The 24,805-nt window shown below is 43.8% G+C and overlaps 1 protein-coding gene across 1 annotated transcript; it reads right to left on the bottom strand.

Moving 5' to 3' along the window:
* Positions 1-1,901: 1,901 nt before the first annotated feature.
* Positions 1,902-24,374, bottom strand: LOC134400401 (SUN domain-containing protein 3-like). The gene is made up of 13 exons (XM_063128732.1): positions 24,220-24,374; positions 22,273-22,370; positions 21,655-21,759; positions 17,617-17,701; positions 16,575-16,645; positions 13,598-13,653; positions 11,585-11,625; positions 10,838-10,997; positions 9,483-9,567; positions 7,497-7,612; positions 5,761-5,928; positions 4,431-4,520; positions 1,902-2,045 (listed from the first exon to the last, which is right to left on the bottom strand). Exons 1-13 carry the CDS (start codon positions 24,333-24,335, stop codon positions 1,902-1,904), a joined length of 1,335 nt encoding a protein of 444 aa, XP_062984802.1. The 5' UTR covers positions 24,336-24,374.
* Positions 24,375-24,805: the final 431 nt, after the last annotated feature.

Raw genomic sequence — 24,805 nt, 5'->3', positions numbered from 1 at the left:
CTCCTGTGGCAGCTTCATGTAATCCCAATGCTGAGGAGAGAGCACGTGGTTTCTGGGCAGCCATCTAAGTCCCAGAGTCGCCCCCCACCCTCTTCCTGGTGGCCACCAGGCTCTGCCCCTGGGTTGACCCCAGATTGGCTGCAAAGTGCCATGTTGACATCACTCCCTTTGAAAAAGTCATGATAAATGCCTGACTTTTTCATGTCGCAGCATCACAGGGAAGCCCCACAGTGGCTGTGAAGCTGCGCTTGCATCATCTAACCAACACGGCACGGATCCACACGACCGCGGGGCTTTCGCCACATATAAACAGCCCTCTAGTTTCCCCATTTTAGAAGTAGCTCTTCCCCACTTCGGTAAGAGTACATAAACCCACTGTTTCGGCAATACACTTCTGGGTAAATGCACCCTTACACCTGTGTTGTGGTCATTACACTTGTATATGTGTGACTTGTGTATCTGTCTGAATAAGGGTGTGTGGCAACAGAGAGCAGGGGATTTTGGATATCTACGGTGTCTCCACTTATGCTCAACCTGTATAGGTGTAACTAAACTCAAGTAATACAAAAACATCATAGGCGTCCAGTGATCTCCTTCCACAGGAAACCAAATCTGGATAAGTGCTGCATCCCTGGAGCTTATCACCAAAGTGGATTAAACCTAGCAATATGTTACAGTATCACACAAAATGCTGGCAAGTATGGAAGAGGCGACTCTATTACATATAGCCATAATATGCATGATCTGAGAGTTGCCTTTATCATTGCCTGGAACAATGTATGGGTCCTTGTGTGCACCACTTAGCTTGTGCAGAGAACCTGGTTGGGACAACAGAAGGTTTCTGTATAGCCCACCTCTCTGTGATACTTTAGTTCTAGTGTTTTTCTTCCTAGCCTAATACAGCATTAAACCAACTTCAGCTATTTTGTAGTCGTCTAGTTTTTCGATACCATCCCCCTCTCCCCGCAAACCTACATCAGCGGTAGACAAACTGGTGTCCTCCAGATGTTTTGGACTACAACACCCATCATCCCTGACTGTTGTCCATGCTGGCCGGAGCTGATGAGAATTTGTAAACTGAAACATCTGGAAAGCAGTAGCTTACTGGTGTACCTATTGTTGTGGGAGCAGAGCTTTGGGGCCTCCAAGGTTTATATGGGATGTCACAGAGGCAGAGATACACCTTACACAAACTGGGTGTGTGTCTGTGTGCCAAACATAAATGGCAAGCTTAAGCTACGATCCTATACACAGTCCAACAGGACATTTCTGAGCAAGCATGCATAGAATTGCGCTGGTAGTGATGTGCGTTTTGGGGGCTCAACTGACTGGGCATATGCTTGGCATGAAAGAAATTACTTAACTCCCACCAAGAAAAAAAGAGGAACATTCTAGAACACAGCACAACCTGTGCTTGTTGCTGTGAAAGGCGGCTATTAGAATAATGACTTCACACAAGGCTATCTTGAATAAGTTAAGGCCACCTTATTCATGTATACTGCTCTTGCCTATACACACATAAGTCTGGACAGAAATCTTTATTGGCAGATCACCTACTTCCATATATTTTTTCTCCACAGAGGGCTGGACATGATCAAAAAAATCCATGTGCCTAAGATCAATGTGCCAATATCACGACTTTGCATTGACCTAACTGAACTTCCACCTGCCATTCTTGTCTTTGTCTAATTTCTTCAACAGACCACAGAGGACGTCTCCACTGGATCAAGATCTGCCAGACTCTATATATCTTGGCATACTTACAATTCCTCTCCCTCCAAACTTCCCTCCCCACCCAACCCTGGGACCAATCAGATTGAGCGCCATGCGCTCTTCACAGTTTGCTCGGTATAGGATGGGGATTTGTATTCCTGTTTTCTTTTATTCATCTTGCAAGATTTTCACCCCCTGCCTTCATCCAAAGGGCTCGAGTAGTTGACCATCTTCCCATGCACCCGGACTCGATAAATGCAGGTGAATTCCGGATGGCCCCAATTGCTCTGCACCTTGAACTTTATGTACAGAAACTGGTTTGCATGTTCATTCTGAAATGTAGAGCAGGAAGAAGAACAAACCAAATCAACAAACTAAATCAAAACCTGTATCACATCTCTGTGCTTCACTAGTCCTCTGGTCATAATCCCCAATTGTTTAAACAGATTAAATGCCACGGTTCAACAGGAATGTGCCATGCCTGTCCCCTTATTTCTCCAAGTATTTCCAGCTTTTCCCCGAGCATTGCATGTTTGGGATTCATATCTACTGAAAAGCTAAGGTATTACTATTTTCACAATTCTGATCCAAACCATCGCTGATGGTCACAAGAATTATTATCCACAACTTCACATCAAACTCTCAGCTCAAAATCACAATCTCCATAAGCAAGATAAAACAGATGGAATTGCTGATGGTGCATCACACGCACGGTTTGGTTCATTATGCATCATTGTGCACAAACAGTTGTTGCTATTTTTGTTTTGTCTGTTTGCACCCACTGGGCGACAACTAACATTGCACTGGTAAAAGGGAATTTCAGAAACCTATAGGGTGACCATATGGAAAGGAGGACGGGGCTCCTGTATCTTTAACAGTTGTATTGAAAAGGGATTTTCAGCAGGTGTCATTTGTATGCATGCAGCACCTGATGAAATTCCCTCTTCATCACAACAGTTAAAGATGCAGGAGGCCTGCCCTCGTTTGTATCTGGTCAAGAGGACAGGGATGCTGCCGCTTTAACTGATGAAGAGGGAATTTCACCAGGTGCTGTATGCAGACAAATGACATCTGCTGAAATCTGCTTTTCAATGCAATTGTTAAAGATACAGGAGCCCTGTCCTCCTTTCCACATGGTCACTCTAGGAACCTAACTTCTCTGCTCCACCTTTCTCCAGCAGCCCTTATAGCCTCCTGCCCCCAAATGCTACTCTCAGGGCCATGGGACACTCCAGAATACAATGGGTCTGGCATGCAGGGAAAGAGGAGATACCCAAAATAGGGCAGAGGCACCTTCCATTGTTAGAGTTCCCACTTGCGTGGAGTACCTCTTCCCAAATTTGAGAGTTTTTTTTAAAACAACAACACAACCATGGATATTTGTGGCATCTGTAATTCTAGGATCTCCAGTAATACATTAACACAAACAAGTTTACAGGTGACTGGTGCTTCTAGTACAAGTATCAATCATCCACATAGCATGTTTTTGGGTGGACAGTCTCCATTCTGATCATTGCTAGTCCAGATGGACCTGCCAGATCCACGCAGGTGGGCAGGCTATCATTGTCCCAGTGATGGTAGTAATAATAACTCCGTTATAGGAAGTATCTCTTCAGGCAGGTACTTCCTGTTGTGCTTCTTGTTTTCCCACTAGTGTCCCCAATCCTAGAGACATCTGGGAGCCATCCATGACAGCCTTTCCAAGTAGCAGGGGCAGGACTTGTAGATGCAGAAAAAGCTGGTGTCATTGTGGTGCCCCCACAGCCCGCTCCATTGCTCAAGAAAAACAATTTCTTCATTGGCATGAAGATTGTCACTGAGTCCACTACAATCATGGAAATGGCACATTCATTACCTGGTGCTCCTTATGCTGTCCTTACATCTCATTGACAATATGTTAACATAAGCACACTGGCAATATCGTAGGTGGAAAGACAACATTGCCTATCTCCTGCAGTGCCTAGAAGGGGCCTTCCGGGAGAGGAGCAGGACCGGGGAAACACTCACCTACCTCACACTCTGATTGAGGCCTTTTTTGTAAAGCTGGAACTGGCAATTTTTTCTCAGGCCAGAGTTCCTTCCAGTTAGGTCACTAAGGACCTAATTGTACTATGTGGCTTTTAACAAGTGACTTGAGGAATCCCTCTGAAGATCAAGTACAGGCTGAAGGACTCTGGGCTGTCGGATGTCACTCTAATCCAGGGATGGGGAACCTGTGGCCTTTCAGGTATTAGATTCCAACTCCCAGCAACTCCAACCAGGATGGCAAAGGGTAATAAGGAATGATGTACTCCAACAACGTCCGGAAGGCCACAAGCAGGGGAGGCTGGAAGCTCTAATTTCGGTGGGGCGGTGATTCCATTCTGAGTTTTAGTTACAACCTAGCCAGAAGTCTAAAGGAGGTATCCAAGGTGCTGGGCCCATTTGGGGGATGGGACAGCTCCTTTAGACTTCTGGCTGGTTCTAACTAAAACCCAGAATGGAATTGCAGCTCCCCTGAAACTAGAGCCACCATCTCCCCTGGCCACAAGTTCCCCATCCCTGCCTTAATCCACTGAACCACAATAATGAATTGAAACAGGTCTAACCCCTAGGAGGAACAGAGGAGCAACCTGCCCCTTTCCTTGAACCGCCATGTTTAATACCCCTTTCAAAGCAGCCCATCAAAAATGCCTGCTTCTGGCCTTGCTGCCCCACTGCTCTCGTTCTCAGGGTACCTTCAGCTGGAACGTCTGAATGGCTTCCTTCTCGATATCATACATGAATGTCCCCAGTAGAGTTTCTTCTTCTGTTTCCTCGTTTAGGCCCTAGAATTGAAGGGAAGTGGGAAATAGCTGGAATTGGTGACAACTCATAGAGATTATAACCACAGGATGGAACACTGCCTACAAAGGCCTGAGGACAGCCTAGGAAGCAATTCTTGAAGGAGCGCAAGAGGTCCATTTCAGGGGCAGCCATGGGTCTAGCCCTTAAGAGTCCAATCAAAACAAACTGGAATAAGGATGTAGCAATACAGGAGTGCATATAGATAAGGAGGCTGGTGGCCAGACAAGCAGGCAGACTACAGGATGGATCGGCAGAGAGACCTAGGGGGTGTCTATACAAGGGGAAAGCCCCTGGGTGGCTCCGCAGTGGCACTGTGTTGTTTATATGACACAGAAGCCATTGCGGAGCCATCCCAGGGCTTTCCCCTGAAGATCCAAAATAAAAAAGTCAGGGACTTAGCCTGACTTTTTCCTCTGCAGCGAGGTGACGATGGCACGTCTGCATCTATCGCTGCTATGGACATACGGCAGAGAGCATGGTTGAGCAGATGGAGACCCCTGATTGGTCACCATCTGCCCAGACATGGGAGAGGGGGTGGGCCAAAAAGCCAAATGGCTGTTGGAATGCCTCCACACTTCTCTGGCATGGGGAGAAGGATGCTTGGCAGAGAAGGTGAAAAGAAAAGGTTAAGAAAAACCATGGAGGGGTGTGCAGTGGTGCAGTGGTGCACGGGCACAACGGTGGCTCCTTTGAAGCAAAGCCTGTGCTTGCTCCTTAGTGTGGGGACAACCCACAGGAACACAATCGCGGGGCCTGGGGGATTCGCAGCATCAATGCGTCATCATGAAGACAGCCCCCTAGTCAGAGCCTAGAGAACCACACAGAATAGGCTAGAGTCTGGGAGTTGCCCAAACTGAGACCTCAGCTTGGTTAGAAGTATTTATAGTTAGGTTAAGAAGAACCCATGAGCTACCCTAAATGGTGTGGGAGGGGCTGCTGGGTGTGGGAGGACAATACTGCCCCTTCTTCCTCCACACAGCATGCTGGAGTAGCTGATCACAAAGGGGAAAGAATCATAGACAAGGAGACTCCCAATTCAAGTCCTGGCTGAACCACGCCATGTGGCTTGTGCTAAGTCCCCTTTAGCCAGTAGACTGTCAGGTGTTAACGAGCATTCTGCACATCTGGACTGAATGGTCCTCCTACTTCCCCAAATTCTCTGAGCGAACCTTTGAGGAGCAGGTATACAAGTTCAATGCTGAGTTAGAAGTCAATACTCACATAAATCAAGAAGTCCTTCAAGGCACTGGTGACTCCTCCCGAAGGAGAGATTGCTTTGGAGATGTGCTGAACTGTAACTGCTGTTGGTTGTATTTTTTCAGGCAACTTAACTACTACTTGGCCCTCAGATCCTTGGAAAGCCCAGCAGTTTCCAGGATAAACATCTGGCTAGAAACAGGAAGCAACTCAAGTGAATCAAATGTGGCCCCAAAACCCAGAAACAGCAATTCACATTGTATACAAGCAAATTTACTTCTTTGGGTTGAGTACAGCTGACCACATTGGTGCTTCAACAAATTTCTAATCGGGTGTATTATAGAAGTGCAGCAAACACTCCTCACCACTTGGCAGGATGAATGACCAAGGGGTCAGATACACACCAAGGTAAATGGTTGCTTAACCAATGCGTATTCGCCCAGAATTATTTTCAAATAAGTGTAAGCCTACAAATCTTTGTGACTAAGCATATGTTGCCCTTCCCCTATCCCCCCACCCCACCCAAAACACACCTTTGGAATCAAATGAAAGGACACCATGGCCCTATTCAGGCATTCTGTATCTGTGTATGAGGAAGGGGAGCTCTGTAGCCTCACCCACTTGCCTTGCATGATTCTCCTGTCATGGAGGGTGAACAGGGCCGGATCTACACTATTGCTTTAAAGCGCTTTATAACAGTTTTATAGCGCTTTAAAGCAGTTAAAGCGCTTTATAACTGTTATAAAGCGCTTTAAAGCAGTAGTGTAGATCCAGCCCAGGACAGCTTCTGTATCTGTGGTGGTTCCCTACTCAATTGAGAACCCTGACTTTCCTCCATGAAACCCTCCATGAGAACAGGGTGATGGAAATGCACAAGGAGGGGTGGGAGGATAGAGGAACTGTTTGCAGTTCCTCAACTGTACACAGATAAAGAATGGCTGAATAGGGCTGGTGTCACTTGATTATGTGATATTTAAGAGCACATCTGGAAATGTCCTATTTTTGTTTTGTATATGTGTGTTTGCACAGTAATGGTGGTGGTGGTGGTGGTGGTGAGGGTGAGTAAGACAGAAGGGACACCAGGCTTTGGCTTCCATCTTCCTGGACTGCCAATGGGATCTGAGATAAACCCCCAGTTCCTGTCTTCCCACCCCTGAGAGACATTACAAAGGAGGGCTTGGCTTTTGCAATATCCATTTTCCTGGGATGAAGACAGAAGGGATCAGATATTTGGGCCACCTGCTTATTTCCCTCAACAGAAGCACTGGTCAGGAAATCTGGCAAACCCAATCCACCCACTATTGCTGAGACTCGTCTGCCTCCCACTTTCCATCTGCATCTTCAGTATGCAAGTGCTGTGCTCCTCTCTCCCTTACAATCACCTACCTTTGTGCATTGCGTTGTCAGGCAAAATTTCTAAGATTAACAGAAAGGAAGGGATCAAGGGAGAGCAAATGAGTGGGTGGGAACTCTTGTCCAACCGTATCATCCTGCAATGCCACCTATGAAAATTCATGTGATTAGATCTTTAACGCCCTAAGTAATCTGTGGTAATCTGAGGCACAGTTTGGGCTGAAATTAACAATAATGCTTAATGTGATACAATATAAAAGGTGGTGGCGGTGGCACTGGAGGATACAATCACAGGAGTTTTCAAAGCCGTACAAGAGTATTTAGAGAACAGAGAGTTGAGGAATATACTGCTGTGCTCAACTTATTTCTTTAGTACTAACAATGGAAATGAAAGTATTGTACAGTACCTGTAGAACGGTATCAGGGGGCTTTGCTGAAGACATAAACAATGACCTAAACCAGCAGTTCTCCAGATTATCAGGATCGTAACTCTTAGATGTCCTGCCTTTATCAATGGTGGCACCTAGAGTTAACAAAGAGCGTCAACAGATGAGTGTTTTATCGCACACACATTACTGCCCACTCTTTTTTTTTTTTTGCATGTCCTTTAGATGAAGATGTCTGCCTCCTGGTCCTTCCACTCATTTTTCTGTCCAAAAAAACACCTGGAAAATCCGACTTATTTCTTTAAAATGAAACTTGCCGCCATGTCCTGCTGTGTGCAGGAAAAGCAGGGTGATAAAAATGGCTCCTGAATGGGCCACGTGGTCGTTGCTGCTTCCTCTTTCTCTCCCCGGGTAAAGAGATTGTCGCTGTTGTGGGACAGCAGCAGGAAGCCATAGTGATGGTAGTGAAATGCAAAAATCCCACCCACCCCACCCCTGTCTGATGACAGCCAGAGAAAGTAAGCTCTATTAACCAGTAATGCAAAAGAAAGCTTCCTAGCAGATCGTGCACCACTGTCCGTGCCACAGTTTCTCAGTGTCAAATCAGCTTCTTGGAGAGCTCTTTGCTGAAACTAAAGTGGAGAAAGAAGGCAGCTCCATTCTCCTGAAGGCTGAGACAGCAATTGTTGCTCAGGAGCACAGCCAGCCCTCACTTATCTCTCTGCCATGCCTGTGCTTTAGGGAGCCATCAAGGCTTCAGTGGAGGACAGCAGCAGAAGCCTCTAGTCTCATTTCCTCCTCTTTTACGGGCCACCCCCCACCTCCACCCTTCAGTCCTCCTGTCAGGGGAAAGCAGATGCTTCCAGAGTTAACAAGCTATTGAGAGTGGGAAGGGAAGAAAAAGGTCTTCAGAAGGACTGTATGTGGTGGCAGCAGTGGGTCCCTTAGCACAAGTGTGACAAAAATGGACATAAACAAACACCTGAAGTGCTTTCAAGACACATGGCTTGTTTGGCCTCCAGTGGGGAAGAGACAGTAGAAGCTGAGAAGGGCATCTGAACCTATGGGATGCCTCCCATAGACCTATTTAACGTTACCCAGTGGTCTCTGCCTACTATAGGAAACTTGATAGGCTGTTGACAGGATCATCTGAAGACCAAACTGCATGCTATTTCAACAAATGCACACTCTGAAGACCACACTGACTGAGCGAACGTTAATGAAATTGCACGGGGGAACATTTATAGGGAAGAGCGGCTAGGTGAGAGAAGGGAGTGCTTAATGCTTCTCATGCTGACTTCTGCACTCAAGGGCTCTCTGGAGTTTGTGGAAGAGGCAAAAATGGCAGAACTCAGCTGGCAGGGGGAGCTCTAAGCATCCATCTGACGAGCGTTTTATTGCACGTTCATTACTGGGCACTCACGGAGTTTGCTCAGGTCCCTCACATGACGTTGTCTGCCTCCCGCGCCCCTTCTGGCCTTCCGTGCATGACAAAAGAAAAAACAAAACACCCTCGTTAAGTCCGATGTATTTTTAAACACGGAATTGCTGCTCTCTCCTGCTGTGTGCAGGAGAAGCAGCGCCATTAGAACAGCGGACTCAATGGGCCTCGTGCTTGTTGGGTACTTCCTCTGTTTGAAAGAGGAAGTAACTTGAGGAAGGAAAACCCTGACGGAGAAGTGAAGGTAGGGAGCATGTTAACCCCTGGTGTGACGGAGCTTTTACTAATCTCTCTGGCTTCCACGTTAGCATTATGAGGCAACCCTGTTTAATCAACTACACTGGGCTGTGAGTATAGCTCCAGCCAGCTGAAACAACTTACAGCACAATCCTACATGTACTCAGAGGTAAGTTCTGTTTACTCTGGTGTAAATTCCACTTCTAAGAAAGAAGTTAGGTTAGTTGTGTTAATAGGTTGCGTAAGATATCAGAAAGGAAGGGAAAATAGATAGATGTAATCTTATTTATTCCTGTAGAGCATAAGAATAGATGACAGGCCATCATTACCTATTGTTTTTTGAGCCCAATCAGCCATTTGTACGTGATCCTCATATATCTTCTTAAAAGTCAGGTTGATCATTGCAAGCACTTGCTGTGAAGGAGGCGAAAAATCCATCAGGCGAATCTTAAGGAATGGTTATTGTAAGGATCATGACATACAGTCTGCAATTGAGATTTTGAATGGTCCAAAGGCCTTAAGAAGAAGAGCGTAAGGATTTACCTATAACCACTTCAGGTTTGGATTAGAGGCCAAACCCACGCCAGTCTATAGGGTGCACAGATGGCTACATATACTATAGGGCACCTTAAGAATGTCATACTTTAGACATGATCTTGTGAAACACACTGGCCCTAAAGGTTAACCTCCAGTGCAAGCTAAAAACACACGCACCGATCTACCTTTTAGCTGTAACATTTAGAAATATAAAGCATCCTCTAGCCCGTTGTGCAAGGACAAAACCTGGTAGGATTAAGGACAAGAGCCCATGTGGCATTGCACCAGTAGTGCTGAACACTTAGGACAGTGGTTTTCAAACCACAATACAGAGAACTCTGCAGGCTGCAGAAGCTTATTAGGGGTTCCTCAATGAAAAGACAGTAGACAAGGTTGCCTGCCACTACTTCCTACACACACACACACACACACACACACACACACACACACACACACTGCAATGCATGGCTGCAAGGGAGGTCTGGGTGTCTTTTAGGGCTGGGATGGACAAAAGATGGATTGTGATCTACTGGTGAACAACAAGGCAATTTCCAGTATGCTGCTGGTGTCTGCTGACTGCTCTGATTCTTGCAAAGTTTACTAGACTTTGGTCTGAGGCAGGAAAGAATGTCCTATGTTCTTAAGCATGAGTGCATACTTCAGTTTAGAAGTTATTACCTTAATTGTTAAAACACCCAGAGGATATGGTCTTACTTTATCAATTTAAAACACATTAAAAACAACAACCCATGACAACCATACACCTGAAGCCAGCCTTCCTGTGTTCTAAGGGTGCATTCTCAGTTCACCTGGAGTGATCAGTGATGCCCTGTACCCTATCTGTAATTAGTATGCAACCTAGAATACTTCTCAGAGTCCTCTGCAGTAGGCAAGCGTTCCTCAATGTGGGAGGAGTTCCCTGATGTTAAAAAGTATGAAAACCACTGAGCTAGGAAATTGAGTTTAAATGACTTTTCTTTTCTTTAAGTACTGATGGTCAGGGAAGGATCAAGCCTAAATCTACCTTTTTGCAGTTTTAAAAATCAGCAGGTTATGAGAGCAACATAAGCTTGTAATGGGGTATGGTATGGAAAGCAGGAATGAATGGGGTGCAGAGGGCTCTAATGATCCGTTTCCAGCTCCCTACATCTTTGTTCTCTCCCGGGATGTTGCTGTCCTCGAGGATTTGCTTTGCAGAAAGCAGGATGCCTTCATTGATGCCACTGATCTCGGCCCACAGCTTATCCATCTCCTTTTTAAAGCCTTGCATTTCATGGATTTTTTCTTCAAGCTGATTTTGAGACTTCCTTGGAATGTGAAAAGTGAAAATATGAATATTAGAAACAGTTGTTTGCCAGTCCAGTCCCAGGTCCCCAACCTGCAGCAATGCAGCAGTTATAAAAGAGAAATTCAGCGCATGTTGGAAGACTACGACTTCTCTAGATGACCATAAAGAGTGGATTTATATATGCAGATAGATCACATGGTACAGGCTTCCTGGAAGTATAGTGTTAAGCATATCTTAGAGCGCAGTAGTGTTAAGGATGGGTGAATCTGTCAAGGTCAGTTATGCTCAGATTCTTATTTTCCACTGATGGAAAAATTGCACTGCAACCTTTTTTTTAGTCTGCATGAAAATTAATATATATTGTGCGCATTTTGAAAAATATATGTTTTCATACATTTTGGCAAGCAATTTCCCCATTTATTAAAGTATTTTTGGGTGCATTATCCTGAATATACACATATTTTGTATGCACTTTTTCAAATGTACACATTTTTGTGCATTTTTTTTTAAATGAACTGCATCACAAACTTCAGGAAAACACATACTAATGCTTAGCCTAGTGACGCTAGCATTGAATTAAGGTCCCTATCGAAAGAAATCACTTACCACAGTGATTTCAGCTCAGTTTCATATAGCTGTGTGAGCTCCTATAAGAGGAAAAACAAACAGGTATTCCTCAACATTAATAATATCTACAGGCCTTTCCAAGCAAGATATTCTTAGGCAAGGTTGCCACCTAGCCAGAATTGTACTTTCTGGCTAGAATTGGAAGAACTATTCTTGCTGTTAGTGTGCATGAGTTTACTCTGTCATAGAGCACACTGGTATGTCACTGAGGGTGCTGTGGATGCATTTGTAGGGCATTCATGGCTGGCCCTATCATTAGGTAAAGTGAAGTGGCCTCCTCAGGTGACAGATGATAGGGAGAAGGGATTGGCAACAAAGTGTTGGAAGTCAGGGGGGGGGGTGTCCTATGTGGCTGGCCTGCTGCCTTCATGTTCAGAGGAAGAAGCTGTCCCATTACCAGTGTTGAAAAAAGATTCAACTGCCAGCAACAGGATTGCTTCTTATTGACTATAAACCAGATTTTTTGTTGATTTGACTCTAGGTAAAGATCATCACACTGCAGCAGCAACAGCGATTTATGTCCTGAATTTTTTTTGTAGTGCAGTTATAAATGTGCATATATACATATATGATGAAACAAAGCTATGGAGTAGAAATGAGGGAAGCTATACATTTTATATGTGGAGCTCCACAGATTCATATAACAGACAAACTGGAGCGGGGGGTGGGGAGAGGAAGGGAACGAGGCAGCAGAGGAGGATTCGAGAGGGGTCTGAACACGAATATGCACATTATCGCATTAAAGAACCAGCGCTGCGACGAATAGGCGGCTGCGTCATGTGTCCTAAAACGTGAATATGCGCATTTAGGTCGGGGTAAAGAACCCATATAGACATGCCCCCAGTCTCTTTAGGTGTAAATGGGAGGGGATGCGCCATCTTCTCTCTCACCTCAATGTAATGGGCTGGCCCTTATTGCACGCTATGCTGCCCCATGAAATTTTGCCCTTTATTGAAGGGATCACAGAAAAAGCAGGTGCCATATTACCAGATATGTTTGGTGGAACTGCTTGTGTGTGTGTATGTTGATCAGAGTGCAGATGAATTAGCAAGCTCAAAGTACAGTTCAAGGCCTTAGCTAGACCTAAGGTTTATCCTGGGATCGTCCCGGGGTCATCCCTGCCTGCTCCCGGGGTATCCTGTGTGTCATTTACATGAACAGTGTAAATTTACATGAACTGTGTGTCATTTACATGAACAGGGATCACCCTGGGATGATCCTGGGATAAACCTTAGGTCTAGCTAAGGCCCAAGCCTCAATCCCTCAGTTGGGTGGCTGCCTACCACTTCACCCCATGCCACCTCTCAGCATCAATACAGTATCTGTGGTGTCAGTACAATCCTAGGCAGGCTGGCAGGTTGAAGCAGGGGCTCAGAAGACCTGCTTTTACAGCAGACCGATAGCTTAGGCAGCATTCTCTTATCAAAACAGCCCAGAACAAAAAACACACGCTCTGCAAGCTAAGGGGATCTTTGCTCTCTGGAATATTGTTCAGATGTTTTTCTGTGTGGGGGAAGAAAAGCTCCGCACATGCTCAGAGGTACTCTGGAATTCATGCCAGAATTTTTATGAAGCTGAAGTGGCAAAATTCTACCTTTAAGTCATGTCTATAGAGTAAACATAAACTAGTATAGGCAGCGTACCCACCCACCTGGCTTTCCTTTTGCCATGGGTACTAGATACACTGGGAATAAACACGGCTAATAAACACTGCTATTTTTTTTAAAAAAGTAAATAAACAAACTGTACTTCTCTGCCATGGTTTGACTGTTTTGAAGTTGACCAAAATGATCTGTCCTCCTTGAAGGGTGGTTTTTTTGGCATCTCTAAGCTAAATCTCACTGGTGGGTTCTCTTTTTAACTGCTTGGACAAGACATAATGCACAATCCACCAACCAAGCTGCTCATATCTTTGCCTAGAAGAACACCTACAATAGCTTCTCCTCACTTTGACAGACTTCAGTTTAGTTTCCATTCCAGAAGGGTGCTCACCTTGGATGACAAACCATCTGACAATTTCATGTATAGACACAAGCAGTAAATGGCACCTGTGAGAAATAAGCAAATAACTCTTATTAATAATAGGCAACCCTTATCTCAGTAGCACCAAGGTGTTTAGCGAAGAACAAGAATTTTGAAATATCCTTTGATATATCCTACAGCTCATTAAACCTGAAGTGCTTTCACAAGTAACTCTAAAATGCCTTTCCAGTACTTCATGTCCAATATATCGCTAATGTGTTACAGAAAGTGTGAGAAAGCCACGTAAAAACCAGATGTAAGATGAACTCAGCATGGTTCCTTCACTCACTTTGCAAATATAGGAAATTAAATGACAATGCTTAGCATCACCTTCAGATTTCACACTCTGGGGTCATCTACACCAAGCAGGATATTCTACTATGAAAGTGGTATATAAAAGGCAGAAGCCACACTACTGCTTTATAGCGGTACTGAAGTGCACTGACAACTGTTGGGGCCCATTGACACAAACTATATACTGCTTTCATACCATTTTCATAGTGTTATATCCCGCTTGGTGCAGATGTGTCATGGGTCCCAACAGTTGTGAGTAAACTTCAGTACCACTATAAAGCAGTAGTGTAGATCCTGCAGTGCACTTCAATACTGCTATAAAGCAGTAGTGTGGCTCCTGCCTTTTATATACTGCTTTCATACCACTTTCATAGTGGAATATCCTTCTTGGTGTAGATGAGCCTTCAGTAACACTAGTGCAAGACACAATAGCCTAGATTTGAAACTACATAAATGACTAAACAAACATTGTTCTCCAAGATCTGTTTTCTGAATTGGTTCCCTACTGAACAAATAGTTCAGTTGAAGGCCATTCCTTTTTTTAGACCCAATTTACTGGAGAGTAATTGGTTTAGATTTATAGCTCATCTTACCCCCAGGGTTCAAGCCACAATTAAGGAATATACTTCTCTTGCTATCAAAATCACAAATTTCAGTATTCATATGTCTTAACACTGCAGTAGTGCCTATTGTGTTTGGTATCAGTAAAGTGTTCATAGGTAAAGATAGTTTTTAAATGTTACAATATTGTGTTTTTATTGGCCTAATATATTGTGTATTTGTTTCCATTGATGTGTGTGTGACTATGTTTTAACTAGACTGAAAAATTAAATATATTTTTTTAAAATGATTACTATTGTAATTACTATTGTTATTGTTATTGTATATTTGATTCCCTACTGAACAGAAAGTTCAGTTGAAGGCCATTTCTTTTTTTAGATCCAATTTACTGGAGAGTAATTGGTTTAGATTTACAGCTCATGTTACCCCCAGGGGTTCAAGCCACAATTAATGAATATACTTCTCTTGCTATCAAAATCTCAGATCTCAGTTGTGCAACATCTCAACCATTCAATTTGTTGTACCACAACTGAGCTCCCTCTAGGCCTCCTGGTGTACAGCATAGGATTCTTCTGAGGACAAGGCATAGGCTGCTTCCTCGGGGAAAGGTAAGTCTGTACCTTATTCAAGACCTTCTTGGCCAGAAGACACAGCCCTGCCATCATGCTCTGGCTCTGGGGATAAGTCCCTGGCTGAACCTTCTTCTCCCCAACTTCACAGAAGTTTCAGGCTATAAAATCAGATGAGGGTCCAGTCAGCTCCTCCAGGGGAGGGGGCAGAAGAACTGGTCACACATTAGGTTTCATCAGCCTACTTAAGATTTCAGTTAACTTTTGCTCCCTGCTGAAACAACATCCTCCTATTGTTGTGGTAGGAGAGAATTCCAGTCAGCAAGATCCATTTGAAGCTACCTTGTTCTGACTGCCATTGGAAGCTACCTGTGAAACTCAAAGGACTACAGAATGGAATAAATATCACCAGTCCCATCAGACTAAGCATGAGTGCCATTCTCCTTCTCTTTCAATACATCTTATATTAAAATAAAGTTTCCATCCTTTCCCAAGTTGCTACCTGACCTCGATTCTCCTCACCTCCCCATAACACATCCCTGCAAGATCTGCAAAATACAAATCTTGACTCCCAATCCACTTCTGTTCTTACCCTTTCCTAATTCATTCCATCCCCAGTTTACTATGGTCACTAGCTACAGACTGCCTGTTGCTTTCACCAACTCCAGAGATGTAATACTGATTTCTATCCTAGTATTGCAGAAGTCTATTCTCCTGCCCTCTTTTCATAGCTGCTTCAGCCTGCAGAGCTTCAATGCTGTTTCAGAGGATGCAAAGGGCTTGAAAAGTGCTGAGGTAGGAGGTCTCCTACATGTTCTTCTCCCAAAGCTCTTAGAAGAACCAATGTTGCCCAAATCAAGATCTGGCAACTCTACCAAACTTTCTCATTTCCTTATCGGATTGTTAGGTCCAGCTTAGAAGTATCTCTCTCATTTTTTTTTAGATTAAAAACTCTTTACATATAGTAAACTAAAACATCAGAGAGAAAGATTTTTGTCACTGTACGTAACTGTCTCCGTCACTTATTTAGTATATGCAGGGAGCTTTTTACTCTGGAGAGCATTCAAAATTATGAATCTCCCATCACCATTTATAATCTGAAGTCCCAACTTCTACCATCTCAATCTTCAACCCAAATCTGCTGTTATACTGATTGATTACTCTCTGACTGATGTGCAGGAATCTGTGTTTGGACACAAAAGGGTTACTGGTGCCAGAAGGACTCTGGAAGTGAGAATGCATAACAAGGCGTAATGGCTACTATTGTATTATTTACTATACTGCTGATTCAAAAGTGGTGGCCAGTGCTATAGTACTCATTACACCCTGTGATACTCTCTTCATTTCCACAGTCCTTGTGTAGTTGATTGAGGGGGTAGAAGTTGGATCTCCACCACTTCAGATCACAAGTGATGGAAGGAGGTTCATAATTTTGTATCATTTGTGCATATAGTACATAAGTGAATGAACCAACACACCTGAGCGATCTCTGAAATTAAGATCAGGAGAGAAGGAATGCTCACCATAGATGAATGGGACTGCTATTAACAAGAACTTGAAAGACTTCGTACAGTTTGCCATAGTGAACTGGTTTCTGAAGAGGAAACAAGGCAGCATTGTCAAAACATTGACACAGATGGAACAATGACTGGGAACCAGCAATAGCTATGGAAGGAATCCTGATAGTAGTATAGGGCACCCGCTGGCATCGCTGACTCCTTCCCTAAAGGAATGACCACTGACCAGAGAGAGGAGAAGCATACAGCATCCCTGATCATTCACTAGATGTTACAAGAGCTATCACTACTTCATGTTTCTCTCTCCTCTCTTCCTTGCACTGTGCAGTATCAGACAATGCATGATGTGACATCATCACTCTCTGTGTTGCCCCATCCTCACTGCTAATTATGTAAAGGTGAGAGCAGGAAAATGCACAGTGTAGTGAAGTCACATTGATGATGTCACTAGATGATACAGGGAAGAAGGGACAAAGAGCCATGGTGCTGAAGCAGTTAGGAAGCTACTTCATGTTTCAGATGGTTAATCCAGCTAGCTCAGTCTTGTCTAGTTTGACTGGAAGCACCTACCTAGGGTTTCAGAAAGGGATCTGAGGGTGCTTTACTACTGAGGGCCAAACTCTAGATATGGCGTTATTATTCACATTGTTTCCGCTTGCGTGTTTGACTTTGATTTTGAATAAATAGCTGGCCTGGGGTGGGTGAGCCAGATTGGGACTGAGGCATGGAACAAGGCTGTGTGTGTTGTGTTAACAGTTCCCCCACCCACCCCACACACAGTGGCCCTGTTCAGAAGACACCTTAAGCCATGGCTTTAACCACGGTGGTTAATCCACAAAGCCAGGCTGTGTTCAGAAGACACTTATAACCACAGTGAATAAGGCTTTTTGCTTTATTCACCATGGTTAAAGCCATGGTTTAAGGTGTCTTCAGAATGGGGCCAGTATGTTTCTGATCCAAATATGGGCCCCTCCATCTGCTAGTCACAATTGGATGAAAGTTCATATTGGATGAAAGCAGCCTTGAAAACCTTCACGCTCATATCTACCTTACACAGATGCAAGCCTCCAAGAGGTTTTCTAGGAGGCAGATAACAGGCAGCATCACAAGGCAAGGAACATTGCATACACATCCTAGGAGGGAAAACAAAGCACAAAGGAGTTACTTCTGAACATTCCTATGGATTGTGGGGTAGCTATGGGCTCAATTCCTCATTTGAAAACGCAGTTCTTTGGCTGTTTACAATAGCATTCAAGTGTTCAAAGAACCAGACATGCATTATCTGAGGATCCTGAATCTTTATGGGATTGTGGGCACATCTGGTTGGAGAAGGCTGCTCAAAAGATCCTTCAGCATAAACTTATTTAGTAGTAATAAGGTGTGTTTAGCAGGTAGGTTTAAGCAAATGATATGTATTTAAATATGGTGTGTTTAGCAGGTAGGTTTAAGCAAATGAGAGGTATTTTTAGGGTGCATTCCTAAGTATGTGTTTAGACAGAAGAAAGTCTTACAGCTCCAAGCATTCACCCATTATTAATCATAATTAATAATTAAGCAAGGCAGGTGGCTACCAGGAGGAGGGCCTTCTCTGCTGTGGCACCCCAACTGTGGAATGAGCTCCCTAAAGAGTTTCGCCTGGCACCTACCATTCACCCCACACACTCAGGTCCTCTGGGAAGAATCTACTTCAGTCAGCAAAAACTAGATTGACAGAGGATCTTCTCTTCTTCTGCTCCCAGACTGTGGAATGGCCTGCTGGAGGAGACTCGTCAACTTAACAGTCTATCAGCATTTAAGAAAGCTATTAAGACTGATCTCTTCTGGCAGGTCTATCCAGTGGAATTTTAGAATGTTTTTAAAATGATTTTAGGATGTTTTATCAATGTATATTCTATTTTAATTCAGTTATATGTATTTATAGTTACTGTTGTTCCCTGCCTCAATCAGAATGGAGAGGCGGGTAAGAAAATTATTATTATTATTATTATTATTATTATTATTATTATTATTATTATTATTATTCTCTACTCTTTTAGATGCCAGGTGAAGAACTTTTTATTTTCGCAGCATTTTAACTTTGCTGTTTTAAATTCGTATTTTAAATCGGTATTCATTTCTGCATTGCCGCTCAATTTTATCCTGGCTGTGTTTTTATATTGTATTTTATATTATGCTTTTATACTGTTTGTGTTATATTTTGAATGGTTTCTATGGTTTTAACTTTTTTAACCCACAGAGAGCTTTGGCTATTGGGCGGTATCAAAATGCAATAAATAAATAAATAAATAAAATTTATTCTATGTATGAGCCCCTACCCCCCCCCCCCCATTCTAGCTATCTTCTGCTCCCAGTGCCTCAAACGATGCAGACCTCCTCTAAGAAGGAAGCTGGACTCCTTCCTTCCTGCTAGGCAAGTAGCGGCCGAACCAGACTTACTTGACATCTGGGTCTAGCTGCTACATCTTTTATTTGTTTTTTGTTTTTTGGGGTGTGTGTGTTTTCACACCAAGCCCTGTTTTTGTGGTTAGGGTTTTGTTACCTGTGGTTTTGCAGCCCACAACCCACACCAACCCCCATATAAGGTGGGGGGCAGGCCACGACAGAATGTGTCCCAGGGAATGTGTATATTTGGAAGAGGATCAGCTCAAAAGCCCACAGCATCACTGCTGTGAGGCTAAATCAATAAAGCTAGACAGGGCAGGAGGGAACATGGGCTATACGGCTGGGGGGGGGGGAAGCGGTGCCAGCAGCCACTGTGTTGTCAAGCCCGCCCCCTGCCCTGCATTCCCACGCTTCCCTAAGCTACACCCACTGGTAGGGTGACCATGTGGAAAGGAGAACAGGGCTCCTGTATCTTTAACAGTTGTATAGAAAAGGGAAGTTCAGCAGGTGCCATTTGTATGCGTGCAGCACTTGGTGAAATTCCCTCTTCATCACAACAGTTAAAGCTGCAGGAGCCCTGCCCTCTTTTGTATTTGGTCACTCTTGTATAGCTATCTCAGTACTGTGTTCCAGGAGTGAAGGAGCTATTCTGCTCTTTCCCTCCTTAAAAGATTTTCTGCATTAAGCAAAAAGTCGGGAGAATTGTTGGGACAACATGGGTGGATTACAAAAGGACATCATAATTTCAAGCACCCCTGTGTCATATGAGTGATTCATCACTAAATCCTTTTCTGGAAAAGCCTTTACTGTAAAGTAGGCACAGTGGGAGTGATCCAGATTTTAAAAGCCCCTTGGTCTGAATCAGGGGTCCTGTCCCTACTCTAGAGTAAATATGGTTAAAAAAAGGAGACATAGATGCTAGACACAGATTCAAAGTAATGTTTTGGCTCCCAAGTTAGTTAACAACAATATTAAAAATAATAAAATAATTAAACCTGATTAAAACAATATCATCTAGTGTTGCACTATAGAGTAACAAGCATATCAGCCAATAAGGAAGAATGCTTTTCAATGCATTGTTATTTGGCATAGGACAGAAATCAAGGATTGACAGATTTCCTTTGCCAGGAGAATCCATGAGGAAGGCACTACTATGAAGCTCCCTCCCTTTGCTATTTACTTTACTCTGTCCCTGTTTACTGAAGTAAACAGAAAGACGAAGGCTATGTCTCCTCATCTCAATGGGCAGCAATTAGTCCTAATAAAATCACATAATTTTAAGGGCTTCTCTAAACAAGCTATTTATAGCATGCTCATTTCTGGCCACTCATGGAAGTTTCCGGGTCAATTAAATGATGCTGTAAACAAGCAGGACATCTCCTGTGGTTTCCCCCATTCATTCCATTGTAAAATAGTTCAGAGAGAAACTGGAAGAAACCCTTAATGGCACGAAATCGGCAGCATGTAAAGCTGGCATTGTGCTATGAAGTTGCCAAGGAAGGGAAGAAGGACTTTAAATGGAGAGAGAAGAGGATAAAATCCCTCCCTGCAACAAAGGGAGGCAGATCTGATCTCCATGTGTCTACTCAGAAGAAAATCCCAGCTTACTCTCAAGTAAGTGTGACAAGGGTTGCAAACTTACAGCACAATCTTACTCAGGAGTAAGTCCTGGCTTTCCTGGGGGCTGCGAGGAAACAGGCGAAAACAAGACACCCCTCACACCATTGCACACATGCCAGGGAGGGAGGTGCTCCCTCGATTCAACCATTTAAAGGAGCCCAAGGAAGCAGCAGGATCTTCTGCCTTGTCATGCCTCTCCTCCCATGTAGTCCAACTCATATCAATCACGTCAAAGAACCACGGAGCACAACAGCACCGGGTAAACAATTTCTTAATGTAGAGATGCCCTAAGAGTTGGAATGGATCTTGGAAGTCATCTATCCCAGCGCTTTGCTCAGTGCAAGTACAACATCCCTGAGAGATGGCCTTCCTGCAGCCTCTGCTTAAATAAAATAAAGGAAATCCCACCGCCTCCCAGGGTAGTCTTCCCCACTGTGGAACAGCTCTTAGTATTCGGAAGTTTCTTCCATATGGAGGGCTGCCAGTGCTACCAATCAAAAGACATGGTGCAGCAATTCCAACTTTTCCTTCCTAATGGATTCCTTGTAGAAAGACAGAAAAAACATGGAAGGAGCAGTGGGAAAACCTGGGAGGGTTACAAGTAGAGGATGAATCCTCTGCAATCCCCATAAAATGTGTTGCAGGGTGGTTTTAGGATAAAAGCCTACAGTTGCATTGAGCTCAACAGATCAGGTCCTCAATGGGTTGTTCCACTGCCTGCACAGGTACATCTGATGGCAAGGGGGGGGCTTTTTCATTGGGGTGCCTCCCACCTCTGAAATCTTCCCCACACACACACACACACACAAATACTCAGTGCAACAGGCACCAATCCTGATGGGGTTTCAGTGCCTGCTAAAAATGTACCCATTTAAACCAGGCATTTGCTGACTTTTAATACTTCACTTTGTCGATTTTCCATTTTTATTCATGTTCTGTTTATTTTAACTGTTGTTTTAATGAATTCTGTTCACTGTCCTGCGATTTTGTAATGAAGGGTGGGAAACAAATATTTTAAATAAAAATAAATAAAGACATAAATAAGATACTTGTCGTAGTGTCAGAATGCTTAAGGGAGCCGTACTTAGCACACTCCGCTGAGAACTGGCAGATGGCAAGGTACTAGAGCTGTCCTGCCTTCGAACGACTTCTCGGGTAAACATCACTTGTCCTCTTTCTGATGCATGTCCTGCCAAAGAAATGTCATCTAGTTAGCCGGAAATCACCAACACCCAGTGTATCATGTGTTTCTGTCTGGAGTTTTAAGTGTGTCGAGTCTGAAAAATGGACTAGCTGCTGCTTCTGCTTCCATCTGTGTCTTGCTCATTCCTTTCACTGTTGTTACAGCTGGACATCTGTGACCAAAGGACCTCTGGATTAGATCAACTGTTGGGTAGGAGACATGGGGTTGGTGGTGGGAACTGCACAGTAATGCCGTTCATTTGTAGAGTGAGAGCTGGTGCAGCACAGGGTCGAAGCGATTCCACATACGCTGAAGTGAATGCAAGTTAACGCTTTCAGTGCATCTGTTCGTGTTGAACCAGGCTCGTGATTGGTTCAATACACAATCTTCATTCAATGTTTCCGGTAGATCTTTCAAAAGTGGGATTAACCAGCCGTGTAGAACATCTCATGCTGCATTTTTATCCCAAGCCTCCACCCACAAGTTGTTAAAAAATTGATAAATGTTTCTTGAGCTTACCCTCACGTTCTTGTCCCTCTTCATTATTTGAAGTCACTTGGCTAGAGGAGCTAATAGAGTTTCTGGGGCAATTTCCCACGGAATTGTGCAAGTACCAGCTGAAAGAAGAAAAGCTATACATTATCTCAATGTTCTTCCTGAGTTGTTGTTGTTGTTGTTTGGAAAAGTCCTTCAAGAACAGTGGTCTAGTGGTAAACTTTGAAGTGCAGATGCTCATCATGACAGTACTCATAGGCGTGCCCCCAAGAAGAGCCTATAATCCAGGCAGCTGTGTTGATCCATATTTATAAATCAGTTCTTAGGAGTTTTCATCTCCACTAAGAGCAGGTCTTTTTTAAAAAAAGCTAATGGGCCTTAGTTGCCCATTAAGACCAAGCCACCCCAAAACACATTGTATTACAAAAAGGACCAATATATTGTTGCTGGAAACATGCACACACCCTACCCAGCTACTGGGAGGATTGCAGCTAAGCTCAGATAGAACAGGGACATCCGAGGGGGGTGGCAGATGATGTCAGCATCCCTGCTAATCAAAAAGTGCTGGTGCTGTGCCCCCGTGAGCCCTGGTTCCACTACACCACTGTTCACAAACACAAAGACTTTCAAGAAATGTGGGATACATCTCCAACAGGAAAAAAGATGCCCTTCAAATTATTTAGGTGTTGTGTGGGGCACTCTGGGTTGGCCCTACAGTCAATACTGAGATCTTATCTATGTGTTATGTTTATCATGTGGTGCTATGCCATTTAATGGGTTTTTTCAGTCTGGCACAGAGAAGGTGCATGCTTCCATTCATGGTAGCCGAAAACTAGGAACAGTTGTACTGTATCACAAGGTAGCCCTCATTTCAGCATATCATCACTTGGTGAAGCAGCTCCACAGGTTAACAGTTGTAAAATATTGTTCCAAGTATCTGCTATGCCTAAGCTAGGGTGACCATATGGAAAGGAGGACAGGGCTCCTGTGTCTTTAACAGTTGCATAGAAAAGGGAATTTCAGCAGGTGTCATTTGTATGCATGCAGCACCTGGTGAAATTCCCTCTTCATCACGACCATTAAAGCTGCAAGACCTATATGAGAGTGACCAGATACAAAAGAGGGTGGGGCTCCTGCAGCTTTAACTGTTGTGATGAAGGAATTTCATCAGGTGCTGTATGCATACAAATGACACCTGCTGAAATTCCCTATTCTATGCAGCTGTTAAAGATACAGGAGCCCTGTCCTCCTTTTCATATGGTCACCCTACCTAAGCCAATGGTTGTTGTTTTTAAATTACCTACTCCCAGGGAACCCTCTCCACATCACTTTGTCTCCTAAGCAACTTTTATGCAATGCCTGCAAGATCCTTGCTTATGGCAGAGGATTCTGTGGGTACCTAGGCTTGTACGTTGCACTGGAGATCTGGGCTGGATAGTTGAGCCCAGGCGTCAACCTGTGCAAACTGAAAGTGCTTCCTAAAAGCAACCAACATTCCCCTGCAACTGTACATGGCAAAGGAAAATTGGTAATAGGAGACAAACCCTTTTGGGCAGTTTGTCTGCCATTACTGATCTTCTAAACAAGGGATTCTTGACTAGGTTCTGAGGTACTCCAGAGTTCAATGAATACAGTTTTCAAAACCACTGATTTATGAAGTGGCAACTCACTATGGCATGTGTGTTACCGCACGAGAAACTGATATTTGATAATATTCTCCCAATTTGTGAAGGACTCTACTGTACACAACCACAATGGTTAAGAAATTTGGATAAGCAAAGGATTGGTAAAATTCCCCTCAGCAATTAACAGAACATTTCTCCCTTCATAAATGATAGTCTATAGTAACGCAGTGTTGGAAATGTTAGCATTATCTTTTAAATTCATTTTAGGGACATTTTTATTATTCTGTCACTTTGCCAGAATACACACACACACACACACACACACACACACACAGAGTTTTTATACTTCCTTGGCTGCTCCCTGCCTGATCCTCTTGACCCACTGGGAGTATTGTCACAAGCATTTGGGTTATCTTCAAAGTCTTGGTCTGGACTTCTTCGCAGAGAGCGTCTTCCGTTCATTGTTGAGAAGTTGAAGTGACAACTGGATGTGTTCTGAGAAAAATCTGTTTGTTTCTTCCTCTAATTGTATCATGGACACCAAAAACCAGTACCAAATTATTATTTTTTGCACACACACAAAAAGCCCTGTTTTCAATAGGGCAGCATCAGAGTGGCATACATTCTGTCTTTTCCAACGCGCTTCTGTGGTATGTCGAGATTATCTGCCTGACGTCCAGTAAGTGATGTCATAACAGGAACTCTAGAGTGGTATAAACACAATGGCTTCATGACATCATAATAGCAGAGTATCTATGATTAGATTGGCTGAGCGCTATCCATAAATAATTGCCCCGAAGGACTCAAGGCTTCTTTAGATTAAGGGGAAATCGCATTACCTTCCAGCTTCTCTTGCACAATTGTAATGGGGATGCATTCCACAGGCAGAGATGGGTTACAACGTGGTCTATAATTGAAAACTTCTCCTCATC

Source organism: Elgaria multicarinata, chromosome 6 (genome assembly GCF_023053635.1).
Source record: "Elgaria multicarinata webbii isolate HBS135686 ecotype San Diego chromosome 6, rElgMul1.1.pri, whole genome shotgun sequence".
NCBI classification, from domain to species: domain Eukaryota; kingdom Metazoa; phylum Chordata; class Lepidosauria; order Squamata; family Anguidae; genus Elgaria; species Elgaria multicarinata.
This window is presented reverse-complemented; position numbering and strand designations above follow the sequence as displayed.

What these genes read in the sequence shown, in the direction of transcription:
- LOC134400401 (XM_063128732.1), bottom strand. Translation starts at nt 24,335, where the DNA reads ATGAACGGAAGACGCTCTCTGCGAAGAAGTCCAGACCAAGACTTTGAA. An exon ending in GGCAGGGAGCAGCCAAGGAA is followed by an intron (nt 22,371 to 24,219) that starts GTATAAAAACTC and finishes TTCTTCTTTCAG; the next exon opens with CTGGTACTTGCACAATTCCG. An exon ending in TTGGGCTCAAAAAACAATAG is followed by an intron (nt 7,613 to 9,482) that starts GTAATGATGGCC and finishes TGTTAACTCTAG; the next exon opens with GTGCCACCATTGATAAAGGC.